This window comes from Panthera tigris, chromosome B1, assembly GCF_018350195.1.
Source record: "Panthera tigris isolate Pti1 chromosome B1, P.tigris_Pti1_mat1.1, whole genome shotgun sequence".
Lineage (NCBI taxonomy): Eukaryota > Metazoa > Chordata > Mammalia > Carnivora > Felidae > Panthera > Panthera tigris.
The window spans coordinates 101,381,688-101,409,658 of NC_056663.1; the positions used below are offsets into that span (position 1 = coordinate 101,381,688).

Below are 27,971 nucleotides of genomic sequence, written 5' to 3' on the forward strand. Positions count from 1 at the left end.
GGACTCGAAATCATGAATTGTGAGATACTGACCTGAGCCGAAGTTGGATGCCTAACCGATTGAGCCATCCAGGCGCCCTGCCATTTGTTTCTTAATGGACAAACATGTAAGTTTCCAGTGAGTAAACCAATATTAGCTAGCTCATAAAAACAAAACCCCACCAATGAGGTCTAAATAATTTATTTCTAAAAAGATAATGTTCTCTGAATTCTAAACAGACTTATCTACTTAATTGAGTTTTCCCAATTATGTTTATAACTCATGCTACTTTATTATGTAGTTGTTTCTTTAGCCATTTCACTTTGACTAGCAGTGTTTCCTCAAAGAAATGTTCTTTCTCTTCTTTCTTTCTTTGATTCTCCTACAAGGCCTGATAATGTACATAGCTTATATGAAAACATTTGGTAAAGTAATAAAACACCATTCAGTGTGAGGTATATTTTTACTGAGTGTCATGTACATAGTAGTCTGTCACACAGTTTTACCAATATATTTCATTGATACATACAACTCATGAAGGACGGAGACACATTCCAGTCATTTTATCATTAGACCATAAAAATCCATATAAATGGCACTGACAACTGCCTTTCCTGAAGCTTGAAAGAAAGAAAAAAGAATATGCTACCCACCTTTTTCTTTTTCTTTAAGGTAAGCTGACACTAAATCATGAAGGAACATGATGAGCTCAGCATCCATAGTCACACAAATGTGATCAGTGAACTCTGTCACCACACTGCATTCTACCTTCGGCTTCAGGTTGGCATCTGCAATGGCAAAGTTCTATAGTAAAAGACTTAACGAAAGAAGTCCCTTTCTCTTAATAAGGGATTTTACATGGGTTCATATAAATGAATCCATTTAAATGCAACTACAGAGAAATGAGTAGTTTCTGTATGTGACTTACAAATGATGATAATTTACTAAGCACTTTCCAAATATGTACCATTTATTCCTCATAAAAACCCTATGAATGAGGTCCTGTTATTACTCCCCATTTTCCCAAAGAGAAAGAGGTACAAATGGATTAAATCATTTTCCAGAAGTCATACAGCTGATAAGAAAATTTGACTAAGCAAATCAATTTCATTACACTATATTATTACACAACCTGTGTGAACACAGTAATCTGAAGTTCCTTTAGAATTTTCTTAGTAACTTTAGAAACTATTTTTCTACATACCCTGTAATGAAGGTTCTTGTGGCTCTTGAACATGAATGGATTTAAATTCAAGCTGCATCCTTGGTAAAGCAAAGATAGTCTCTGTTTCATGATTGTAGCTAGAACCTCCTCTGAATCCACTCAACAAACTAGAATTCTTCACTGTAGTACTATTCTCAGTATTATTAGCATCAACATTACGAAGCAAGTTTAGCTCTACGTGGATAATAATAAAGACAAAAGGAATCAAATTAAACCAGTAGACATTGATAAGCATATAATTTTCACAGAATTTTTATCATTTTAGAAACTGGAAAATAATGATTCACATTTTTAAAAATAGAGCCATATAAAGCTTTGGTCTATTTAAATATATTTATCTATTTAAATATATTTATTATCTATTTGTTTATATTTACAAATATAGTAATATGTTTATATATGTACAGTTTTATTTACATATGTGTATATATATACACATACACATATATAGTGTATATATATATATATATATATATATATATATATATATATAGTGATTCTATCACTGTTCTCATGACTAAAGCTTTATAACATGACTTTGGATAAGTCTAATATATTTTGTTTTTATTTCTCAAACATTAAAATGAATATTATTTTTAACTAAATTCATGTTTAAATTTAAGAGTTTAATTAAGCTCAGAATTCTCCATAGATTGAATACCTTACTCTTTTTTTTAAGAGTACATTATTTATTTAAATTCAAGTTAGTTAACATACAGTGTAGTACCGGTTTCAGGAGTAGAACCCAGTGATTCATCACTTACATAAAACACCCAGTGTGCATCGCAACAAGCGCCCTCCTTAATGCCCATCACCCACCCACCTCCCCTTCAGCAACACTCAGTTTGTTCTCTGTATTTAAGAATCTCTTATGGTTTGCCCCCCACTCTCTGTTTTTAATCTTATTTTTCCTTCCCTTTCCCTATGTTCTTCTGTTTTGTTTCTTAAATTCCACATATGAGTTTCATTCATATTGTGAATACTTTACTCTTAAGAGAATTTGCAATTAAATATGTTCCTGACTTTGAAATCAGGTACAAGTTCTGATTTTCTCCAACATATGTGCTATGGTTTTCTTATAAAAGTCAATAATTTTTTAGGTATATAGGTAGCAGTGAAGTTTGCTAATAGCCCCAACATGGTATACCAGCCAAAAAGAACTCCCTCCTCCAAAAATTCTATTGGAAGATAGAATAGTCCATACAGAATAGTCAATACATACATAATCTTCTAATTTACTTCCTTATCCTTTTCTTCTCAGATTATTTTCAACAGTCTCTAACCCCTGGGATGACCTATTCCATAGTAACTTTTTCAATGGGACTTAAGTCATCTTTACAGTTTTGAAAGATGGTTATTTCTGTACAACATTCAAGTCTTCACGGGTCTGAATCTAGTCACCTTTCCAGGACAGATGACATGATTGGTAAAAGCCACTACTATAAACTTGAACACAAAAACAACCACAAAATAAGAATTTTCCTGACCACATTATCACAAGATTGGTGATTCTAATCAAATGGAAAAATTCACCAAAAGTGCTCTTTTTAAACTTATTTCATAGGAATATTATTATTTAGCTTCATTTTATACCAACCATCCCAAACCTTAAGTTTGTGGCATTGTATTACTTAGTTGTGTAATAACTTTACCAAACCTCTGATATTTAGCATCACTACAAAAATATTTTAACTATAATAAACTTCATTTATTTAAACCAACTTTATTTTTGAATGTTTTCTTACATCTAAAATAGTGTCTAGTTTTTGAGATGTTGCACAACCAGGGTGGTGAATCATGTACAACATTAGTACTTATGTCATCAGGAATAAAATGAAACTGATTTAAAATAAATGAAAATTCTCCCTCTAATTAAATTCTAAACACAGGTAACAGGGCTCCAAATAGAGAAAACAAATCTCTTTAAAGAAATAAACTTTTAACCTTCATTTCTTGTGGCTGTAACATAATTGAACCATTCTTTCACACTTGCTACTCCATGGGGTGGATTCTCATGGCGACGCCTTGTTATCTTAGTTATTGTTGCCATAGGACTTTCCAAAGCACCACATGGTTTGGTAACCATGGTGTTATGGCCCAGATGAAAATCTAGCGTTTGTACAATATATGTAGAATGATCACTAGACCCTAGAAGAAAAAAAAGGTTTCTTAATGTTAACAAGCTATATTTAGATGCAAGAAAATAGTTGTGGCTTTAGAGCAATAGACTTAGCTAACTCATACATAAGTAAGAAAGAGTGTAAAACTGAAGAGTAAGTGAGAAAAAAAAATCACAAATAGGTTTTCTTTCTTTTAGTTATAACTTGATTTGTCCCCAGTAAGATGATGAGCATCAACCATTTTTTCTTTATTATTAAGAAACCACAGATTAGGAAATTAAAGCTAAAAGGAAGGAGGTTTATCACTGTAAATAGAGGTAAAAGCATAGCCTTACCCATAAAAGTTTTATAATAGTTTTGACTGACAGTTTCCTTAAACTACCACCATGTGTCTTTTATCATGTTTTTATAAGAAAAATTTACAATAACTTATTATGACTGTGGCCAGACACAGTGCAGAAACTTTAATTGCTTAAGAAACAGAGTAAGATGGCAAGTTCAGAAGTAAGTGCTTAACCATGTCCCAGACTATATTGACACATTGGCAATGAACTCCTTGACATGTCAAGTACATGAGAACAAACAGGGTTGGACTTCAGTAATATAAGAAAAACATACAAAAGATACAAGAAAGCAAAATTAGTCTGTCGTTTATATTCATATCAGAAAGGTAAAAGTTAATCATAAGAAAAGGTAAAAGTTACAAATGTGTCCATTTACCATCTTCCCAGATTTTCTGAGCTTCAGTCCAAAAAGCAATATTTGGTTCTTCTAAGTGAAAAAGGGCCCAGGATTTTGAACGGAAATTTGGACCATGAAAACAAGCTAGTGTCATATGATTTCCATGTAAGCTCATTGATCCTCCAAACTGCATTCCATTTTCTGGTAATGGAATCTGAAATAAGGATATGTGGCATCCCGATACCACCTTCAATACTCCAGGCCAATGTCGATGATGAGCTGCATCAAGCACTGCAAGAAAACCAAAAACCACTTATCCTCAAGTGCCTCTCAAACATCCTGAATGGCAGGTGGAAAGGCAGCAGGTGGCTATTTTCTACAGCTGAAGTGATGCAGGTAAGGGATGAAAACAATCCAACACCTGGCTAACATTAAGCAGAAGCTGATAAAAATATAGTCTGGGAAAAGATGCTCATAAGGAAGGATAGAATTAAGAAAAGTAGTAACTTGCTAATAATAATTACAACTAACATTTCTATAATGATTCATGATTTACAAAGTACTTGCATGAAATTTTATACAATTCTCACAATAATTCTGTAAATTAGGTATTTCATCTATATTCTTTTCAATGAAGAAGAGGGGTTTAGTGAACAAGTGACTAGAAGACCTAGAAATCAAATGCAGATCTCCTGATTTTTTAAAATTCTCTTATACCCTTGCTACTCAAGTGGCCTCAGGACCAGCAGCATCAGCATCATGTGGCAGCTTATTAGAAACAGACTTTTTTTTTTAATTAAAAAAAAAAATTTTTTTTACCGTTTATTTATTTTTGAGACAGAGAGAGACAGAGCATGAACGGGAGGAGGGTCAGAGAGAGAGGGAGACACAGAATCTGAAACAGGCTCCAGGCTCTGAGCTGTCAGCACAGAGCCCGAACTCACGGACCGCGAGATCATGACCTGAGCCTAAGTTGGATGCTTAACCGACTGAACCATCCAGGTGCCGCCTAGAAATGGAGACTCTTAAGTCCACCTTGTTCCTAATGTATCAGAATCTTCACTTTAATGAGATCTCCAGGTGTTTCAGATGCACATTAAAGTTTGAGAAGCACTAGTTATATTTCTGACTTATCCCAATAATGTCCTTTTTGATTGTTTTCCACAACTCTCATTCCAGATCCAACCAAGGATCATACATTGTATTTAGTTGGTATGTGTCTTTAGTTTCCTTTAAAACAATTCCCTATGCCTGGGTTGTTTTCCATGACAAGGACTTTTTTGAAGAATCCAGGCCAGGCATTTTGGGGAACATCTCTCTAATTTGTAATGTACCTGACACCAATTCTAGTTTAAAGGAAATACAGAAACGAGAGGAACAAGATAAATGAAACCACAAGGAAACAACTGAAAAAAAAAAATCTAGAAGGATATTCTGTAGGAAAATTGGCCAAGTCTCTTCAACAAGTCAGGTCATAAAAAAAAGGACTATGCTGATTTAAAAGAGAGTAAAGGAACATAACCAGATTTAAATTGGGATCTTGAATTTTATATATATGTGTGTATGTGTATACATACATACATACATACATACATACACACACCGATATTACAACTGATTTGTCCAAACCAGTATACATATATAGCCCTCAGAAGGCTAGAGAAGATAATTAGCAAAATGAAAACTGGATATTGTTCATTAGAAAAGGTTACGAAACAGTATGAACAATATTTTGGTAAAAAGTACATGTGTATATAGGTTCATAGAAAATTATCTGAAAGAATATAAACTGTTCAGAGTGTTGATTTCGGATGGAATGTGAGGTTTCTATTTTTTGCTTGTATTTATTTTCCAGGCTTTTCCAGTGCATATGTGCTGCTTCTGTGATTATAAAAAATTTTATTTTAAGTTTATTTTGAGAGAGAGAAAAAGTGCACATGCTTGAGTGGGGGATAGGGAGAGAGAGAATCCCAAGCAGGTTCCATGCTCTCAGTGCAGAGCCTTACATAGGGTTTAATTTCACAAACGGTAAGATCATGCTCTGAGCCAAAACCAAGAGTGAGATGCTCAACCAAGTGAGCCACCCAGGCGCCCCTAAAATATTATTTAAAATTATCCTGATTCTGACTACTTTTCACCACTTTTACCTCTCTCTAGTTAAAGCCACCATCATTTGTTGCCTGAACTCTTCCAATGGTCTCCTTACTATGTGTCCAATAATGGTAATGGTAATTACTGCGATGGTCTCTACTTCCACTCTTAACCACCTATAGTCTATTCTCTACACAGCAGCCAGAATGATTCTCTAAAAAGGAGTATTTTAAGGGGTGCTCTAAAAAGGAGTATTTTAAGGGGTTAGTTGAGCATCCAACTCTTTCTTGGTTTCGCCTTAGGTCATGATCTCACAGTTTGTGAGATCGAGCCCCTTATCCACAGCCCAGAGCCTACCTGGGAATCTCATTTTCTCACTCTTTCAAATAAATAAAATATCCTTTTAAAAAAAGTTTAAGAAAAAGTAAATCAAATATCAAATCTGTCAGAACTTTCCAATGGAGCTATCCATCATATTAAAAATCTTATGAATATGGCCATTCATGTCCAACATTCTCCTGCTTGCTCACTTTGTTCCAACAAAGTAGCCACCTTAATCATCCTCAAATAAGCCAACTTTCTTCTGTAGGAGCTTTGCACTCTTCAGTAGGCCCCTATGCGTACAACTCTCTTTCCCAGAAGAGATCTTTCTAGTCTAGATCTTTCACTTCAGAAAAGGCTTCTCTGAACCCCCTTTCTACACTAGCTAGCCTCATACACTAGAATTCTTTATCTCTTTTCCCTGCTTTTTCAGCATGTCTTTCTACCTGAAATTACCAAGTTAGTAAATTAACTATGGTCTATCTCTCCCATTAGAACAAAGTTTTATGTGGGTAGGAACTTTGTCTACTAGTAGATCTCCTATGCCTAAAACCGTGCTTAAGAACATAGCTGATTTGCTGATTGAATTACTGAGTGAATATCTGCCTAATATGACACATCTAATAAATCCAAACTTAGACATTCTGATTACACAGCCCAAGCTCTAAACCAGAACATAGTATTGTCATAGTTAGTATTCAGGAGCATGGAGTGGGTATGGTTATGGGTGAGTTTGGCAGGGGGGAGGAGATAATAAATGATGACTTCCCAAATGATGGACTTTAATTCCATTGATGGGCAGGAAATCAGGTACTTTGCTGAGTGAATAGAATAAAAAGCATATGAACCACTTTGTAAGTATGATATATAGGTAGTATATATATTAAATTAAAATTGTAACACAACTTTTAGTGAAAGATAAAGCATATATAAAGGCTTAGTTCTAATTCTTACATTGTTCTTGTGAACTTTTCTCTAAGTTATTTGTCATTGTCTTAGGTGGAAGATATGGAACAGGTCCCCAGGTAGACAGAGCTCGTTTGCTGGTGTCAAACTGTTGTGTGAAAAATTCCTGGAGCTTCATTCCTATTTTTATCAGGTCCGGTGTAGTTGATCTTGATATCATTACTTGGAAAATATCCCACTTCAGATCTCCATGGACAAATATTTCACTAAAGCATAAAACAGAGTATCATATATCTTATACAAAACAGCTAAAAAAACAACAAACAAAACAAAAACCAAATTCCCTTCTTCACCCACCCAGCTTTTTCATTCATATTGTTGCATAATAGAAAATCATTTTACAAGAAAAGTGAATTGTTTGTGTTTTCTAACTGGATGAGAGAAAACATGTTAGGAGCAGTCCTATAAAGTGTTCAAAAAGTAACATTTTACTAAATACCTCTTATCAGTCATGCTTGAATCCAGTGTATTATACAGATTTACTTTCCATTCATCCTGAAGCTTGAGATCAGCATTACTGAAGATACCCATGAGGATACTTGAGCCCATGTAATCAACACGAGCTTCTGTAGAACCCATAGTAATCTGAATTTTGTGACTGGGTTGCTGATTTGGATGTTCAGAAATATGAGCTAAAATAGAAACAATAATTACTTTTCACAGAAATGCCTACTGGGAAATACCAAAATCAATTTTAAAAAACTTGTTTTCAGTTGTAAAATTTCAACATACCAACCATCTCCAAAGCATTGACATCTATGGTCCCTCCCACTACTCCTCCTTTAGAATCTAACTGTGATCTTCCCAGACCAACAGACATGCTTATCTCTCGATCTCGATTACTTCCTACTGACAGACGGCCCTGACTCTTCAAACCACTAGTTGTCCACCTGAAAAAAAGAAAAAGGGTTATTAAGCTTTCAGTGTCATGAATTAAAACAGGAGTTAGAGGATTTTAAAAAGTTTGACAAAACAATACATTTCTTATAAAAATTGTGGTAAATGTTTGAATATTAATATTGATGATAAAGCTTTTTTACCTAGCAAATTACACTGTAATTTTCTCTTTTTAGAATACATATTCCATGTTGTTTTAGATTACGTATCTTTGATAAGGCCACTTTCAGGATAAAGCAATTTACATCTTTTTTCTACTGTCTTTACTGTCTCAAACATTTCAGTATTAAAAAGGTTTTAAATTGCTTTACTACAATATAAGAAAAATTACAACTAATGATTAATTTTCCTTTTATCTGAATAGCTTACGTTGTATTTCCCATTACATTACTCATATTCATTTGAACATTTAATTGCTTCAAGTTGATGGCAAACACGACCAATGTTTCCCATGGGGTCCCTTGTTGGCTTGCTGCTTTGTTTGATTTGTTAAAAGGAGTTGATGTTTTTGAAAGTGAATCTAAAAATAGAAAAATCAAAAGCATATTCATTCACATAGATGCATGGACAATTAAAAATTATCACTCTTATCACTATAATCCCCAAAATAAAAATATGGTATTCTGAATTAAAACCTAACATTTAATATCTGTCACATTGCCTCTAAAATACTAGCTACCATTTACTGAATGAGTGTTCAGTAAGAGCTGATAGTCTTACTTCTTGAAAGCTCATAAAGTTCCGTATGATCTCCATTTTCTATGAGGAAATTCTGATGTGCGTGGGATACAGCAGCACAGATCATCACCCTCAGATTTGCTTAACAAAGGAGAAAATCAGAAGGTGCTGCTGCCAAATAGAGGACCTGAAGGCAGGGACTATTCTGAAATGCAGACACCTGCTGAGGCACCTGTCTTCTGGGTTCCCGTGGGCTCAGTGTGTATCTTGAATCCTTCATTTACTCATCATACTCTAAGCTTGTGACATGAACTACATCACTTTTATATGTTAAGACATAAACAGTGCTGAACATATAAAAGAGTTCAAGAAACAGTGGCTGAATAAAAAGAATGACTGAATGAATAAATACCAAAGATTAACATTTTCAATATCAGACATCTTTAACAACACTGTAGGTTGGTATTACTTTTTTTTTTTTTTTTTAGTTTACTTATTTATTTAGAGAGAGAGTGTGCACATCCAAGTAGAGGAGGGGCAGAGAGAGAGGAAGAGTGAGAGTCTTAAGCAGGATCTGCGCTGTCAGTGCAGGGATCGAATTCACAAACTGCAAGATCAAGACTTGAGCCAAAGTTGGATGCTTAACAGACTGAGCCACCCAGGTGCCCCAGTTGGTTTTACTTCTAAGAATAAGGGTACAATGTGGAGCAAACTAACAATATGCTCATTCCTTTCTCAAAACTACTAGCCATCCACCTACCTCTTCTGCTGGCAAATACTTTGAAGTGTTTGTTGTTTTGTTTGGGTATTCCACTCTCAAAACTCTCTCTCATTCCTCTCTCAAAACTACTAGCCATCCACCTACCTCTTCTGCTGGCAAATACTTTGAAGTGTTTGTTGTTTTGTTTGGGTATTCCACCCCCCGCCCCCCAACCACAATCATCTTCCATAAAAGTCTGCAAGAGTGTATTTTTCTACAGTTGAGGCAAAAATCTGAGAGTAATGAATTAAGATTTTTATATTGGGGGCATTGGGTGGGGATACTAATAACAAAGAGAGCAGTGTTACCTCTTCGGGGAACTGAAGAATCAGACACGCTCCTTGATCTTATGGAAGCTGGGGACTTTAGGCTCTGTGCTGCTGTCCCTGGTGACATGGTGCTGTTTGTCATATGTTCATTGAATACGTTAGGTGACTGAGGCATGTGGGTGAAGGAGGCTGACTGACTAGGCTGCTCCCAAGTCCTGCAGTAAGCTTTTCTTGATGATTCTGGGGAAAGATGTTGGCTTACCCCTTCAATGGAATCAGGTGTCCCTGGGCCAGATGCTATTAGAAAAGTGGAAAACAGATACAGAATTAACCAGGGTAGAGTCTCCATCTTATAAAATAATAAATTTCACCACTCCACCATTTATAATTATATATGCCTTCTAGTTCTTTATTTGGTAACTGTACAGTAATTTATGGTTTGCAAAATACCTTCCAGCAAGTTATTATTTAATTCTTACAGAAACTCATGAAAAGGGCAAGACAGGTCCATTTTATAGATGAGGGAATAGACTCAGACCTGGATTTCTAATATTTTCTACTGTATCATGCCAACTCTACCTTTCACTTACACACTATACTAGTACAACAATATGTAAGTCCTAGAGAAAAAATGCAGGCAATATGGTAACATGTCCCCAACATTTTGTTTTTCATGCTTAACTAACCAGATTAACTTGGATGGTTAAATGTATTTCTGCATTTCTAGATTTTACAAAGATTACAGAATAATTGCAGAATATAAGTCAGCTGAATGTAATCTCTGAAAGGGCAAGCTTTTTGTGATCTCCAGTACTAATGTATCCCCAATGGTTAGTTAGCACATTAGAGGCGCTCAATGGACATTTATTCAGTGGGTGAATGAATTGCATGGTGCAACTTAACAAGTTGTTGTACAACTTAACAAAACTTGGGTTATCAATCCGAGGTTCTTGTTATTATTGTAATCATAATTAAAAGCAACCTAAGTATAATTACAGTTACATAACAAGCTTACTTGGCAAATTTATAGTTTGGTCTCCAAGGAATAAGCGTCTTGCAATACTTCTCCTATACCAGGCTCTTGGAAATGCCAGAATTTCACTGAGTCGACGCATATCATATTTAAAGGAGGCAGATCCTATATCGCAGACAGCTGATGAAGAAATAAATAAAATCTGTTAGAACAGATTTCCAAAACTTTAAAAGTCTTTTCACATGGTAAGCATAACATGACATGTTACACAACTAATTAATGAAATATCAAAATAAGTTACATGGTATGATTAGTAAGTGATATTTGTTCTTGCACAAATGATTAAAATAGCACATTCTTACATTATTCCATTTCCTTTTTTGAAGTGAGGGCAAATTGAAATTCTTTTATCACTTTATCATGAAATTCTGAGAGGTTCTAAAGATCAGACTTATTGACAGCTTTCAACTTTAACAAAGAGCTCTTCTCAAATATGGAAATTGAATAATCAGGATGGGCAGGGGATACAAATTTCCTCAAAATTAGTTGCAAACTAAACAGTGTGTGGCAAGAACTACTATTTTCCTTTTAGACTTGTCAGTCTGAAAGCATTCTTCTGATGGCCACCTCTTGGGGTTCTGCTCTGAGCATTCTGTTGCTCCTGCTTTGCGTGCTCTTCTGTTCCTCTGCATAGCTTCTGTAGGATTTACACACCAGTGTCTCCCAAATCTAACATTTCTGTCTCACCCCAAGTCCGTATCCACACAGCCAATCAGCCAGTTGTCTACCAGACTCTCCCACCTAAATGTCCTATTAGGCACTTCCTTACTTTCTAAGTTAATGATGGTCCACTGCCCCTTCTGTCACCTAAGCTAAAAGCTTGAGGCATCCCTGTCTTCTCTATCGCTCCTTACACAGTTTGTCCTCAAGCATGTAGATTCTCTTATAGTTCTCTTAAAATCATTCCCTCTTCTTTTTTTACTGTCACGGTTCAGAGCTTTATCCCCTATTGCTTGGTCTATTTCAACAGCCTTTGCAAGCATCTTTCCATTTTTCATGCTACTGTCAACTCTCTTTTTAAAACACCAATCTGAAGCATCTTCCCACTTTTTTTTTTTTTTAATGAAAACATGTTTATTTTATAATCCACATACAATTTTTTTGTGTGGTAAGAACACTTAAAATGAGATCTGTCTTCACAGATTTTTAAATGTATAATACAGTACTGTCATCTTTAAACACAATGCTGTCAACCTTTTTCTTAAAAACCTCTAATGGCTTCTCATTGCCCAAAGGATCAGAACCTTGTTCTTTTAGCCTGGCATCCGAGCCCCCTACAATCTAGTCCTGGTCTATTTTGCCAGCTTTACCTCTAGCCAATTCCTCTCTCCTCCTGGACATTCAACCATACAACCGGTTAAATGTACAGTTACGCCTGTGTTTTGCTTCGGTGAACCAAAGTATGATCCAAAAGCATACTTTCTGATGCTTTTGTACCATTACATAACACGTGACTATAGCCAAGAATTTTCCTACATAATTTTGAAAATCTGGCCCAAATATCATTTCTTTTGTGAAGCATTGTCTGATCTCTTAAATAAAACTATTTTTTCCTCCTTTTTATATAAACCTCCATTACAGCATTAATCCCATGACAGTGTCATTTATTTTTCTACTTATAAGACCTTGCCTATTCATGCACGTACCCTGAATCGTTGAGCAGAGTGCCTTGCACAAGTTCACTGTTAAATATAGGCTCAATGTATGTTTGTTGAATGAATATTGGGTTAAAGTATACTTACTATATTTCTGCAGTTAACTTTAAACGTTTTCATTAACGTAGTACTCCAAATTCTTCAAAATATTCCATATGCATTTAATTTTAAATACTCAAATCACAATATAAAGAAAACGTACAAGTGGTTTGCCCATAGGTATATAGCTAGTGACAAAGCTAGCAATATACATGCATACAACTTAAGATCTTATGAAACCAAGTAAAAATTATTTACCCCTCATCCTTCATTACTGTTTTAAGGATTTACAATCAGAAAATTAATTTAAACTAATAAGTCAGAAATTTTACCAATTCATGTTAGAGAAGTGAAGAAAAGAAGTGATTTTCAGTGATAATTAGGCATATATTGGCCTTTGGGTGGTATTTCTATGCATTTATCTAGAAATCATATTCCTAACATTGATTACTTAGACTGAGATAGTACATTAGGCTGGACTGTTATTCCTCTCCTTTAAATCCTATATCACTAAAACCTTAATATTATTAAATATATTTAATATTTAAACATTGTAAAAAAAAAAAGGAGGCCCTTACTTAATTCTGAAAAACAGTATTTTAATTAAAAAACTATAAAGTTAGGTACCAGATATATTGATTAGTGTAGTGTCCATTTTGCTTGCAGACTTGCTTACAGACTGACTTTCAAAAAATGAGGCACCTCCTGAACGCCTTATCCGAGACAAACTCACTTTTACAAATTCAAGGTTTATACTGAGTGAGTCTTTTCGACCAGTGACTGAAGTGGGTTCTTCATCCACATTCCCTTTAAAAAATAAAAAAACACAGCACACACACACAAATATACATGTACATATACATACGTACAACTATCTAGTTATATGAAATTATCTAATACACTGGAATATACCGTCAATTAAAATCATTTGAAGTGAGGTAAAAGTTTAAGAATGATCTAATGAGCATTCTTGACAGTCGTTTAATAGTTTCAAGCCCATGAACAATAGTGATGATTTTCACAACCCTTCTCCAATAAAAGCAAGACTTGACATGGAGAATATGTTTTTGTTATCTAAGTAAATCAAGAGAAATTCACTAATATCAATGTCTCTTACATTTTTAGTGATAAATCTTCATTTTAATTAAACAATTTTTTTAAATGTTTATTTATCTTAGAGAGAGACAGAGTGCGAGGAGAGGGGCAGACAGAGATGGAGACAGAATGAGCTGTCACAGCACAGCACAGAGCTTGATGCAGGGCTTGAACCCATCAACTGTGAGATTATGACCTGAGGAAGTTGGAAGCTTAACTGACTGAGTCATCCAGGCATGCCAAATCTGCACTTTAAAATAACAGTGAAATTTAAGTTGGTTAAATAATGACCAGGAGGAGGAGGAGGAGGAAGGGGAGGAGGAGAAGGGTTTCAGTTTAAATTGACAAATGCGATGCACACACTTAAAAAATTTACTGTTTGTATAATACAATTTCTTATACGAATAATGATTTGGCAAAACATTTAAAAATTTAAATAACATAAATATCCTTTTAAATCAAAAGATTATTGTGCTGCATATAGCACTTATGAAATACTCAGAGTTTTAAAATTCTTGTATAATCATCTAAACTATTTATTTTATATTCTACTTATTATGTACAGCCAGAATAGATAGCAACAAGAAAAATAAACTTTCTGATCTTGTTTTATATGCATTATTAAAGGTGTTATGATTTCTGAAAAGATCCAAGCTTGAAAAGGTGCTATAGGTGCAGCTGGGTAGCTCAGTCTGTTGAGCGTCTGACTTCGGCTCAGGTCATGATCTTGTGGTTTGTGGGTTCGAGCCCTGTGTCAGGCTCTGTGCTGGCAGCTCAGAGCCTAGAGCCTGCTTCAGATTCTGTGTCTCCCTCTCTCTCTGCCCCTCCCCCACTCACTGTCTGTCACTCTCTCAAAAATAAATAAACATTAAAAAAAAAAGTTGCTTTAAATTAAAAAAGATGCAAACACTCTAAGTATACCTAGTCCTCCTGATCCAGGAGTCAGCCCAGAAACAGCAGTTTTTTGTTTCCCTGCTCCATATGGATGAAATACATAAAGGGAAAAATCAGACATGCATGCAGTGAAGCTCAAACCAGATGAACTACTGCTGGAACTGGTTAGATCTGACTGACTACTACTGTGTCGACTTCTGCCAAGAGGGCTGCCTAGTCCTGATGAACCTGTAGTGAACACAAGAAATGCAAAAATTACAAGCCACAGAAAAATTTAAAAGCCTGTCACTTAATACATTCTTATGAACCAAACAAGACTTGAAATTAAAATGGAAATACTCAAACATTATTAACTGATCAATATATTTAAATCCTTGAAATGAAAATAAAGACTTAGATGTACTTTGCAATTAATTTATTCTATAAACCAGGGTTGAATAGTCTGTTCATCTTTGAAACATTTATACATATGTTTTGGCCAACTCCATGGTTTCCTGTTACTTTTCTCCTTTGTTCCACTGGAAGCAGGCAGTGGAAGAGGTACAAAACAGTTGAGGCTAAACAAAGGGGGAGGAGAACTGTAAAAAGTCCAAATCATATAACTAGAGTCCACATTTCAGTATCAAGCAGTGGAAATAGAGTAAGGTACACAAATGTAGAAAGTTAAAGGTCTCTTTTCCCTGAGAAAGCCTCACTGGCAACACTTACCATGGGTGGATACGCTAATTCAAAATACGCTTTAAATGTACAAAATATGAGTAAAGCATCTGAATAGAACATTATATGATTTTGCTGATAATTCTGAAATGTGTTTCTCCAAAATATATAGACCTCCTTTGAATTCATATTGCAACTGGTTACTTGACATCCTACTAGAATGTGTCACAGGCATTTAAATCTTATCATGTCCGAAACTGAACTCTTGATCTTTATCTCCAATCTGTTTTTCTTCCAGGGTCTCCCATCTCCAGTAAGTGACATTTCCAAGCAAACAGCTCAACCAGAAACCTGGGGGTTATTTGTCATCCTTCCCACTTCTAACTCCCTATCATGCAATTTATCACCATATCATTACTATGTCTGAGAGCATTTATCAAGACTGTCCTCTCCCTTATTTCACTATTATTACTCTAGGCTAAGTAATAATCAGTTCTGGACTGCTGAAATGGCCAACTGTTCTCCCTGCTTCCTTCTACTCTTGTTCTCCTCCAATCAGCTCTCACACTGTAGCCACTCTAGTGTTCTAAAGGCATAAATCAGAATCACATGTACTTTCCTGCTTAACTCTTCAATGGCTTCCCCACAAGATGTGGCTGTTTCTTATCTCTTTAAAATCTTTTTCAAAAGCCAGTCCACCTTTTGTTCGCCACACTCTACTTACACTTGTATTTTTGTTTTCATTTTTTAAACTTGCCAAATTCTTTCTTGCCTCATGGATTTTGTATTCTCTACCTAAAGTGTTCATAACCCCAGCTCTCTGCTTGGCTAATTGATACTCGCCGACTTCCCATTTCCACTTAAAATATGCTTGTATGCTTATTATCTGTTTCTCCAAATTCAACTTATGTTCCACATTAGCAGGGACATATCTGCTAGTGAGGTTCACTACCATATATCCAACCTAACACTTAGCCAGACCCCAGTAAAGTTCAACAAAGACCCTCTGAAAGAATGGATCCTGTCATAACCTATACTTCTCATACATTTATTCTCATCATCATTCCTTCCTGCATGTTTTATGATGATAAAATGAGGGATGCTACTTCATTTTTCTTTACCTTCTCAAGAATCAAAATGTGGGCATAACAAATAGTCACTCATTTCATATTCTTCTCACTACATATGCCTAGCACAGCACATATATACTGTTATAATAATTTAAGTATCAATACTTTGTGACATTTTGTCATTATGAAAAAATGTGAATATCCCAACAGAGAAATGGACATAGGCATATTTATCCCCCTCCCTCATTAGCCAATAAAGTAATAAGACATAATAAAATCCCATTTTTAGTCCATCACATTAACCAATGATTAAAAATAAATTTAAAGTATAATGTTGGGAAGAATACAGTGAACTTGGTGTCTACACACACTGTGGTGAGGATGCATAAATCTTATATTTAAGATATATTTAAATCTTTTATATTGAAGATATATTTAAATCTTATGTTTAAAATATAAATCTTGGGGCGCCTGGGTGGCTCAGTCAGTTAAGCGTCCGACTTCAGCTCAGGTCATGATCTCACAGTTTGTGAGTTTGAGCCCTGCATTGGGCTTGGTGCTGACAGCTCGGAGCCTGAAGCCTGCTTCAGATTCTGTGTCTCCCTCTCTCTGTTCCTCCCCCGCTCACACTCTATCTCTCTCTCTCAAAAATAAAGATTAAAAAAAATTTTTTTAATAAAATAAAATATAAATCTTTATATTTAAGAAGAGAAAAACATATCAAAAGCTTTAAAAATGTCTACTCTCTTTCAGGAGTTACACTTTTAAGAATTTATCCTAAGGATGTTAACTTATATACAAAGATATTCATCTCAATATTACTTACAAAATAGAAAACAAAAAGCCCAGGGAGTCTCAAATATGTGATCAAAATGACGGAATATCATGCAATCATTAAAGTTATTTACATATGAATATTTAATAATTTGGGAAAATCTGTATTTTAAGTTTTTAAAAGATACATAGCAGAAGACTTCATATTTAAATTTCTCCTAGGAAGAAGACTATCTATAAAAATGCTAGAAAGTAAGTAGGAAGTGATAATACTGGTTATTTATTATAAAAGGATATTATTATCTTCATTTTTAGCACTCTTCTGTTTTCTGTATTCTTATAATGAACGAGTTAATTTTATAATCAAAAAATAGGTTTACAAAAATGGACACTACCAATCCAATATTTTGTTGACTGCAACACAATTCTAGCAGCAATATTTTGGAGCTAAGTATGACAGTGGGCAACCACATTAGCAAAAGTTATTTCTAAAATATTAACTTTTGTTTTCCTATTTTATGGTGAAACTTTCAAAGATTCACACAGCAACCAAATGCTTTGCCATTTCTCCAGTGTCTTTTGACATTGTCAAATATCCTCTGGGGGCAAAATCACCCCTGGTTATGAACCATTGTTTTAATGATAGTTCTCTTATTCATAAGTATCCATTTCATTCATTGTAGTCTCTTAAGAATAAAATCTTTATGATTTGCATATGTGATGTATGATTTTTAGGGCAGAAATGACAGCTTTAATATATTAGTGAACAGTAAGTGTCTCACCAGGAAATCATAGGTTCTGTCTTAAAAACAAAACCTTTCATAAAGTGGACATTTGAGTCAGGCAACAAAATTTACCATTAAATGTGTGTGTGTGTGTGTGTGTGTGTGTGTGTGTGTGTGTGTGTGTATACACACTACCTCATACAATTTTATTTCACTGTGATCAATTCTTGCAAGATAACTACATCTCTTACTTTCCATTTGCAACACTGATTACTCTTAAATGTAAAAATAGAGCATAACATAAAACATTCAGAAGTACTTAGATGTATAATAACATGACAGTTATTTCATAGTGCTTGGAGTGTATACCTCCAAGCCAATCAAAAATGTTACTCAATTGTCATTCACTTGTACCAAAATATACTAAATATATTAGTACAAAATAGACTAAAAAACTTTGATCTCTGTATTTTTTCCGTATATACTCTAATTCTCAAATATTCTCCTTTTCCAAATTTATTTTTTAGAAATACATACTAATTACTAGTAAAATGTTTGTTTAAAAAGTAGAATTTGCTTTACACCAGTGGAATAAAGAGTGTTTCTATACCTGGTATTCCAGTTTTGCTTGAAGAGGTCTTTGTTCCACTCTGGGTAGTATTACCTCCAGGGGATAAAGTCTCTGTGGGATATGTGGTCCCTAAAGTCTCTAGTTCTCCTCGGTTGGAAGAAAACACCAAGTCCAGGGATGGCAGCTTCAGCATGCATTCTACTCTTGATACTGGTAAACAGCTAAACTTGATCTGTGAGGGCTAAAAGGCACAGAAAACCAAAAAAGTTTCTAGGTACTAGAAAAGTTAAAACATTTCATACTGGATTCCAAATTTATATTTAATTTCCATTTCATTCCACATATACCAAACACAAAAGGATTTTGTGTTTAATGTCCTAGCCTTTATCAGATACATGATATATTAACCAAAATGTATTAATAAAATGGCATTTAAAAAAATCTAAATATTTGAGGAGGTACCTCTGAGTGATACATATTTAGACATTTAGGTAATTCAAAACATTTAAAGGTGTCTGTGTTCATATTATACTTGTTCATAATTAAGTTTTTTAAAGGAAATAATTCCTCTTATACTAAAATTTTTAAAAAGCTGTTGTAGTAACAGAAGTTGTATAAACTCTCTAGCTGTCACCCGTTACATGTTTTCATCATATTTTCAAAAGACTAATGCAAAACTCCAGAAGATCAGACTGAAGCCCGTTTGGCCAAATTGCTGTTGTAGAAAATAGTTTGAACAGATGGCCATCAGTTTCTTTTATTCTTGAGATTATCAGGTTTTAATTGAAGGTTAACTAAATCCTGAAGTTTGGGGGCACCTGGGTGAGTCAGTCGATTAAGCGTCCGTCTCTTTGTTTCGGCTCAGGTCGGGATCTCATGGGTTTGTGGGTTTGAGCCCCACACTGGACTCTGCACAGACAGTGCAGAATGTGCTTGGGATTCTCTCTCTCCTTCTCTCTGCCCCTCTCCCCATTTGCTTGCCCTCTCCCTCTCTCAAAATAAATAAACTAAAAAAAAAAAAAAAAAAAAATCCCGAGGTTTGGTTACAAGTGGTTTTCAAGTCCTCTTTAATAAATGGACTCAATCAGATACTAATATATACTCCCAAAGGCCTACTGATAAGACTGTATTTTATAATAAAATACTAAATAAAAATTCCATAACTTAGCAAAAATCTAACAAAGGTACTATTATGTGACTTATATCTCAATTACACTTTATATTTGCCCCAAAAGGACCATAATGGCAAGAAATACAGGTGTCCTAACAAAAAAAGGAATAAAATGCTGTAAAAAAGGAGGTTTAATGTAAACATTTTTATTTTTGCCATAACAGTGTGAAATCTAAGATTTGATAGCCCAGCAGAAAAGCTAATACACATATAAAATTGTATATAAACTTCCCATATGTCAATCTCTAGGCCCTGATAGATATACTAAAGGTCCATGAACCAAGATTAAGGAAACTTTAAGGAAAATAATATTGGAAATATTCAAATAAACTTAAGAAAAACATTTTTCTTTAAAACAAAAAGGAATAAATGAAGTATATCACCTGAACTCGTACATAAACCACAACATCTACAGGGAAGGAAGAGTAAGCAGATGTTGAAGATGATACTAATGATGTTGTTGATTCTTCCATAGGATCAGGTATTTCAAAATGTCCCATATCTTCATCTTGTGAACTGACAGCTGTTAAAATATTTAGTTTTATTATTAGGGCAAGGGCAAACTATTTACTAAAAGATCTTTTCTCTTATGCTAGTACTGAGATCAGGGATATGAATACACAGAAACTTGCTTCTGTGGCCCATCATTCTACAAATGTTTCCCTATTCAAACCTCTTGCTTGTTTCTCCAAATTCCAATTCCTGTTATAACACTGTTCAGAGAAAATTAAGTATTTGCCCTCAAGAAGTTTCCAGTCCAAGAGAGAATCTAATGTAGGAATTAAGGATGTTAATTTTGTCATTAACTAGCTGTGGCCATGGGAAAATCATATAACCTCACCAAGACCTAATTTCTTTATTTGTAAATGAGGACTAGATGATTTCTCAAGTTCTTTTTCAGTTCTGTAATTCATGATCACTGAATAGAGTATATAATAATATATAATAGCACTAAAAATTCTTCTAAGTAATAGAATTTTTAAAATATAAGTGATTGAGAAGTAAATGTATAAGGAGAATACTTACTTGTATAATTCCTTTCAATTGGTGTGATTGGGATAGTTTCTAGAGCTTTTTCCAGAAAATCTAATAGGCAGGGACTAATAACCATTTCTTCTGGCAATGACTGAAGTGCTACCCAAGCGTACAGTTTGGCTGTTTTGACTCCTCCACTTCCTTTTCCTTTGGCTAGAACATTTACAAATGTGAGGTGAATTTAATAGTTCCCATAAAACATACAATAATTCTATGAGAAATTAGAACTACAGGACAGTTTCATCAGGTGAAGCACCTTATACATAAACCATACAAGAATGCAATAAAAATAGCAGATTGATAGAAATGATATATTAATATTAGGATATAAAGATAATTAATGATGCACATAATACCACAGTTACTCCTGCTTGCTCTAGGTCACAAATTTTGGTTCAATTTTTCAAGTTTATGCTTTGCTTAGTATTTCATTTAGCATTATTTTGTCCACTTAAGAAGATATAGAGAGTGTTGACTAACAATATTTTGTGGTAAGTGAAGAAAAATGTTGTTTTCAGGCTTTCCTATGTTCTTCTGTTTTTAGCTTATAGATACTTATAATGCTCCCCTACATGGACTGCCATCTCTTTCCTCCTACATAATAAATATTCTGTGTCAGCAGATGAGTATAATAGCTAACTAAGACTTAGTTAACTTTGGCTTAGGTTTCTACCCCCAACATACATCAATTTTGTAAACCTAGCAAAGCAGTTCAACTTCTGTGAACCTGAGCTTTCCTCATTTATAAAATGGGAATAATATTATTTGTCCTGCACTTAAATGGGCATAGATGTTCCCTGTCAATTGAAAAGGGATATGAAAAATATGATTATCATGACTACTGGCTATTTTAAAGGATTTATGTATCAAGTTCCATCTCTCAAATGAAACATCTTCAAATAATTGTCTGATATTCCTTTTTTTTTATTTTTTAATTTTAATTTTTGTTTTGGAAATTCTAATGTATATTTGAGGTATTCATGTGGTGTGATAGCCAGATTCCAAAATAGCTGCCGGTGGTTCTTGCCTCCTGGCATTCATGCCCTTGTGTAGTTCTCTCCCACAGTGAATAGGGCTGACCTGTATGATCAACAAGATATTGTGGAAGTGATGGTTTGTGACTTCTGAGGCTAGGCCATAAAAGGTATTGCATCTTCAGTCACGTTCTCTTCGAGGTCACTCCTTTTGAAGGAAGTTGGCTCCCTTGTTATGAGAACACTGAAGCAGCCCAGTGGACAGGCCCAAGTGGGGAGGTACGAAAGCACCAGCTTGCCTGCCATGTGAATGGGAAGTGATGGAAGCAGATTTTCCAGACCTAGTCAAGCATTCTGACGACTGCATACTTAGCCAACACCTTGACTGCAATGTCACAAATGACTTTACCAGCCAAACTGCTGCTGAATTTCTGATCCACATAAACTGTGTTGGAGGTTAAAAGCCACCAGATTTGGGATCATTTATTATGCAAAAATAGATAATAAATGTGGTTAAGACCAATGTACTTTGTCTTAAATGTGTAAGTTTAATGTTTCCATCTAAATCATAAGCTCCCACATATTAACTGCAGAAAATTTTTTCTAAATACATTTGTGTGTGTGTGTGTGTGTGTGTGTGTGTGTATGTGTGTGCGTGTATAAAAGTTAAACTATTTAGTATATTAAATTTTTTTTTAACACTGATATTCTAAGGTAGTATCAATTTGAAAAATATCCAAAAGTAGTTGGGCCACATTTCCATATATGAATTTTATACAGTCGTTATTGGCAAATCTATGTCCTTTTTTCTTAAACATGTACACTTGAAAGAAATTCTCAATAGAGCAAATAGGTGATGATCAAAAAGTTACAAAAAAAAACTAAAAATAAGGTATATTTTCCTGAAATACCTGAGGGAATAGGTGGGGGTTGGGGAGGAAGTAAGGTGTTAGTCTTGCTCTGGACAGTGCAGGGTAAAGGAGGAGAAGGAGGAGATGATGCACTATCTTTCATACCATACAGCTTGGACTCTTTAGAGAGTGTTCTTGGCAAGGAAGATCCTCTGGAGGCATTAGGTGAGTCAGTCTTTAGTGTCTTGGAATTGTAATGCAACTGTATGAAGACAGATAAACTTTCAAAATTAAAATAATCCAGATGAAGAAAACCAACAAATGTAGAAAAATGAGGAAGAAAGAACACCAATCCAGCAGTCAGAAGACCCATTTTACAAGTAAATGTTATGATACTAGTAAGATTCTTAACTTTTTTTCATTTAAAATTTAAAAAGTCATCCCAGATAATAAATTCTTTTCTAGCTTAATGTGACAGCATTCTATAATTCTAGAATCTAAAAAATAGATGTTTAATTAAGTTGGACTTGGAAAGGTTCAGTAAAGGTTTATACAATATTCACTGTATAAAAAAGTAACTTTTTACTGCCAAAATTTAATGGAAAAGATATATAAAAGAAGTGGCAACCTATAATTTAGATGTTCTTATGTTCAGAATATAGCTGCATCGAGAAAAATGAAGTTTCATGTTAATATACTCGGTAAAGGAAGAATGTGTATGATAGAAAATGAACACCACTAAGAATAAGCTAACCCTAGACGGATAGAAATTACATATTAATATTAATATAATTAACATTAATAAATGATATATTAATATTAGAATATAAAGATAATTAATGATGCATATAATACAACCTAGACTTTTAGGTTTTTACCTTTACATCAACTCCAGGAATGTAAAATACTGTTGTTTCTAAGTCACTAGGTTTTGTCTGTAGAGATGATGGCACTTTCTTGCCAGTCATTAAATGGGTAGTAGAAGCATAATTAGTTTGAAACTTCTTCTTTTTTGAAGGAGAATCTTGATCTAAGCTCCTGGAACTTCTATCATAACTCCTATAAACAGAAAAATATTTTATCTTTTTTAAAAAGGACATTTATCTCCTTTTGTTTAAAATCAAACTTTTATTTATACAGTAAGTGGAATGTAATCCTTCATTAATAAAGTTGAAAAAGTAAAGCTTATTAGCATCTCTAGCTAAACTGGTTAATGCCTTGCATGGATGATGTTTATGTTGTATTTTCCATAACTACATAGGGGAGTTATCTTTATTCTTTCCTGAGGCCACAATTGTTTCACATAAACATAGCAGGCTGAGGCAAATGAAATTGCCCTTTACATAGGTAAAAACAGCTGAATATCGGCAATTTATTATAACAAATTAACATTCTTATCATTACTACTACATTTGTAGGAATTCAATTGTGTAAGTGCCTTTTCATCTTCTCATTTTATTCATTTTATAAAACCCTCCTTAGACAAATAGACCATTAAAAAAATTTTTTTTTTAACGTAATCTCTACACCCAATGTGGGGCTCAAATTCACAATGCCAAGATCAAGAGTTGCATGCCCTAATGACTGAGCCAGCCGGGTGCCCCTAAAAATCTTTTATTATGAAAAATTCAAAAAGTAAACAGAATGGTACAGTGAACCCCTAAGGCTCCAGCTTCAACAACTGTCAGCATTCTGCCCTTTTTTAAAAATCTACATTTCTACCTCCTCCCCATCCCTTCAATTGTTATTTTCTTCAGTTTTTATTTATTTATTTTTTAAGAAAGAGAGAGAGTGAGAGAGAGTACAAGCAGGGGAGAGGGGCAGAGGGCGAGAAAGAGAGAATCTTAAGCAGGCTCCATGTCCAGTGCAGAGCCCGACATGGGGCTTGATTTCACGACTCTTGAGATCATGACCTGAGCCAAAGTCAAGAGCTGGATGTTCAACTGACTGAGCCAGCCAGGTGCGTGCCTCTTTAGCTCTTTTTTAGATTAGGTCAAAGAAAAGCAAAGGAAAAAATTCAAGAAAAAATAATCTAATCTTAAGCCTATTTATACCACCATTTTTTTAATGATGGAAACAAATGGTAAAGCTGCAGTTATATCCTAAACAACAGTCCAGTATACTGAGGCCTCTGTGCCACTGTTTCCCAATCTTTATCTCTATTTGAATTCATCAAAATTCTGAATAACCAAGATATCTCAGTGTACTGCACTTGTCTTTATAATAGAAATGTGCACGATACAAGGAGAATTCCAAAGATACAATTCTTTTAGTTAAATTGCTAGAATCTAAATCTGACATCCATTTCCAGTTGCCAGAAAATTTTATACACTTGTTTAAAGAAATAGTATATTATACAAATAACCACTCAAACTTTGCAGGTATGATTAAATCCACTCTTTAAATCTGCATTTTGGGACATGGGTGGAAAGTTTGTTGTAATTCAGTGATATATAAATAGTATTTCTAACAAATGAAATTACACGTACCGTTTTCTGACCAATTTCTTACCTTCTCAAACTTATATCGTCATGTTCTTGTAGAAGGGTAGTTGGGTGTAGCACACATTTTCCACTATCAATTTCAACACGTATATCAAGTTCAAAGTCAATATTTCTCTCTGTAGCTGTGCCACTAAGACTTCGGTTGACTGGAGCTGTGGGCCAGCGTTCTGTAAATAGTTGATGAACAGCGGCGAAACCTGTTGCCTTTTTACGGGATGTATGTCTAGAGAAAGAAAACTGATCATTACACTGTATTAAATCGAAAAAATTTTCAACAAACTATTTTCCAATATCTTACGTGAGCAACAGTCTGTAAATAAATTTTACTATTTTATAAATTCATACATACAACTCAACTAGTTCATACTATTGAAGATTTTCCTAAGTTTGATGGAGTCACATTTTATTCAGCAACGACGCACTCAGTAACTATCATGTGCTGAGCAACATGCTAGGTGCTGATGACACAGACAGCATCACTGCTATTAAGGTGTCTAAATATTGGTGTATGAAATATAGTCTACATTTTCAAGGAGATTTCGTATTTGAAAATTGTAAAATGTTACTTTCCTGATTTTATTAAAAGACTGAAGAATAGGGAAAGAAAAAATTATGCCACATGGAGCTAAATTACATTAGTAAGCCACAGATATGTCTCTTAGTCTCACTCTGGCGAGGCAAATTAAGATTTTTTTCTATAAAAGTTAATAGTTACACATAATGCTTTAAAGATCAGTTCTAAACTCTGAAATACTGCATAAGCATCTCAAAACAAAAAGGCTACTTACGAGGGTTTCCTGTAAATATAAAACCTTTCCCTCTCATGATCTTCATCCTTTTCATCCTTCTCAGAATCTTCACTAGTGGAAGACAAACTGTCATCCCGTCGGCCCTCTTCAGGTTGGAAAGGAATGCCTGTTGAAAAGCCTCCTGGAGTTTTGGAAGAGCTGAACACAGAATATGATCCTTCACTGTTTGATGAGTAATGGGAGGGACCTTCAATGGTTACTGACAAAAGGTCCAGTTCTGTCTCCTCTGGAAACTGATTGTAAAAAGAGAAAACATGAAATCAGGTTCATTTTATGTATCTTTTCTTAATTAAAAAAAGAGAAAGAGAAAGAACATGTTTAAACGTTTAAAATTCCCTCAGACTTGAATTTCCTCACTCTGAACTGAAAGAAAGGTCAGATTTATGAACATGAAATCGCACACCAAGGAGGGAAGCAGGAAAGTCACATGACTGACAGAGTGAAATTTACTTTACAGAAGCCTCTATCATCCTGTTAATTAGTACATGTTGTGTAATTGTTTAAGTTAAACATGCTATGGGGACAAAGCAAATAATGTGATCAACTGTAAATCAGAAGGGCAAGAGAGCAATTAGCGACAGAAGAGCATGCAGTGTCAGTACAGAAAGTACCTCATGCTTCTAGATGCTTTTTGTAGATATATACTTTTTTGCATTAAAGCAAATTTTTTTTTTACTTTTTATTTTATTATTTTTTTTATTCTCAAGTTAGTTAATATACAGTGTAATCTTGGCTTCAGGAATAGAACCCCGTGACTCATCTCTTATATATGACACCCAGTGCTCATCCCAAAGAGTGCCCTTCCTTAATGCTCGTCACCCATTTAACCCACCCCCATCAACCCTCAGTTTGTTCTTTGTATTTAAGAGTCTCTTACGTGGATATATTTTTTTAACGTTTATTTATTTTTGAGAGAGAGAGAAAAAGTGTGAGTTGGGGAGGGGCAGAGAGACAGGGGCACAGAGGATCTGAAGTGGGCTCTCTGGTGACAGCAGAGAGCCCAATGCAGGGCTTGAACCCATGAACCATGAGATCATGACCTGAGCTGAAGCTGGACACTTAACCAACTGAGCCACCCATGTGCCCCCGCTTTTTTTAGATGTATTTTATTTATTTTTATTTACTTATTTTTTAATTTTTTTTTTTTTTTGGAGAGAGACAGAGACAGAGACAGAGACAGAGACAGAGTGTGAGCAGGGAAGGGGCAGAGAGAGGGGGAGACACAGAATCCAAAGCAGGCTCCAGGCTCCAAGCTGTCAGCACAGAGCCAGATGTGGGGCTCGAACCCACAAACTGTGAGATCATGACCTGAGCTGAAGAAACAAGTTCCTAATTGATTAAAGACAGATGTGCAAATAGTTATGTAATTAAGATATCAAACTCAAGAATATTATTTTTTAAGATGAATAGTTTATTATAAACACTGTGTCACTGAGGATTCACCAGGAGGCCACTGTCTTTAAGGTCAAAAAAAATAAAAACAAAAAAACAACAAAAAAACTTCCTATGATCTAATTTGTATTCCCTGTTTTGAGAGTTGCTTAAATATCTCTTGAAAATGTGAAAAGCCTTTGTAAAGTGTAACGTGCAAAGGAATGAAATCTATTGATTCTACTATTAGATACAACAAAATTAGATACATAAAAATAGACTATTATAATCAAAATTTCAAATATGCAGAGTCCAGCTTTTCCTCACTTTTTATAATATACATGTTATTTAGTAAATATGTAAGGTTTTATTTATCAGAACATATTCAATTTTTAAAAGTGTAGTATGAGTTTGTGTAAATATCCCTTTGTCTTATATTTATTTTATATTTAGCCATGCCTTAATCTATTTTGTAATTTATGATTTTTATATACTACTTTTTACAAATAGCATACATTACTATTTAAAAATAGGATTTGAACCAATTCAAATACTAATGCCCTTAAGAACCACTTAATCATTTCACAATATAAACATATATCAAATCATTAGTTGTATGTCTGATACTAATGTTACATGTCAATTATATTTCAACTAAAAAAAGAAAGTTAGATGGGGAAAAATCAATTAGTAGAATCACTCAGTTCAATTCTGTAAATAACTTACTTCCAAGTTCATTTGTAGAAAAAAAATGTT

At 34.4% G+C, this 27,971-nt stretch overlaps 1 protein-coding gene and 1 long non-coding RNA gene across 15 annotated transcripts in view; one reads left to right on the forward strand and one right to left on the reverse strand.

The window, feature by feature from the left end:
* Nucleotides 1-27,971, reverse strand: part of KIAA1109 (KIAA1109 ortholog) — a 214,937-nt gene that overhangs the window by 5,753 nt on the left and 181,213 nt on the right. For 11 of the 12 annotated variants that reach the window (XM_042983961.1, XM_042983959.1, XM_042983962.1 and 8 more), the window contains 19 exons: nucleotides 25,824-26,077; nucleotides 25,043-25,258; nucleotides 23,410-23,590; nucleotides 22,592-22,793; nucleotides 20,698-20,859; nucleotides 20,055-20,194; nucleotides 18,540-18,741; nucleotides 14,731-14,931; nucleotides 13,342-13,521; nucleotides 11,003-11,140; nucleotides 10,027-10,284; nucleotides 8,650-8,800; nucleotides 8,116-8,273; nucleotides 7,823-8,015; nucleotides 7,372-7,589; nucleotides 4,045-4,296; nucleotides 3,149-3,352; nucleotides 1,184-1,378; nucleotides 633-767 (listed from right to left, as the gene is read on the reverse strand). In XM_042983961.1, the coding sequence (XP_042839895.1) occupies nucleotides 633-767; nucleotides 1,184-1,378; nucleotides 3,149-3,352; nucleotides 4,045-4,296; nucleotides 7,372-7,589; nucleotides 7,823-8,015; nucleotides 8,116-8,273; nucleotides 8,650-8,800; nucleotides 10,027-10,284; nucleotides 11,003-11,140; nucleotides 13,342-13,521; nucleotides 14,731-14,931; nucleotides 18,540-18,741; nucleotides 20,055-20,194; nucleotides 20,698-20,859; nucleotides 22,592-22,793; nucleotides 23,410-23,590; nucleotides 25,043-25,258; nucleotides 25,824-26,077 (3,640 nt within the window). The remainder of the gene's footprint in view (nucleotides 1-632; nucleotides 768-1,183; nucleotides 1,379-3,148; nucleotides 3,353-4,044; nucleotides 4,297-7,371; nucleotides 7,590-7,822; nucleotides 8,016-8,115; nucleotides 8,274-8,649; nucleotides 8,801-10,026; nucleotides 10,285-11,002; nucleotides 11,141-13,341; nucleotides 13,522-14,730; nucleotides 14,932-18,539; nucleotides 18,742-20,054; nucleotides 20,195-20,697; nucleotides 20,860-22,591; nucleotides 22,794-23,409; nucleotides 23,591-25,042; nucleotides 25,259-25,823; nucleotides 26,078-27,971) is intronic. The other variant, XM_042983969.1, reaches the window with a different exon arrangement.
* LOC122237965 lies at nucleotides 10-25,960 on the forward strand. 3 transcript variants are annotated; one of them, XR_006216800.1, is made up of 4 exons: nucleotides 10-106; nucleotides 652-759; nucleotides 4,056-4,401; nucleotides 25,888-25,960. It is a non-coding gene; the product is annotated as an uncharacterized LOC122237965 (long non-coding RNA). The 3 variants fall into 3 exon arrangements; XR_006216801.1 differs by lacking the exon at nucleotides 25,888-25,960 and adding an exon at nucleotides 7,417-7,492; XR_006216802.1 differs by lacking the exons at nucleotides 4,056-4,401; nucleotides 25,888-25,960 and adding an exon at nucleotides 2,466-2,618.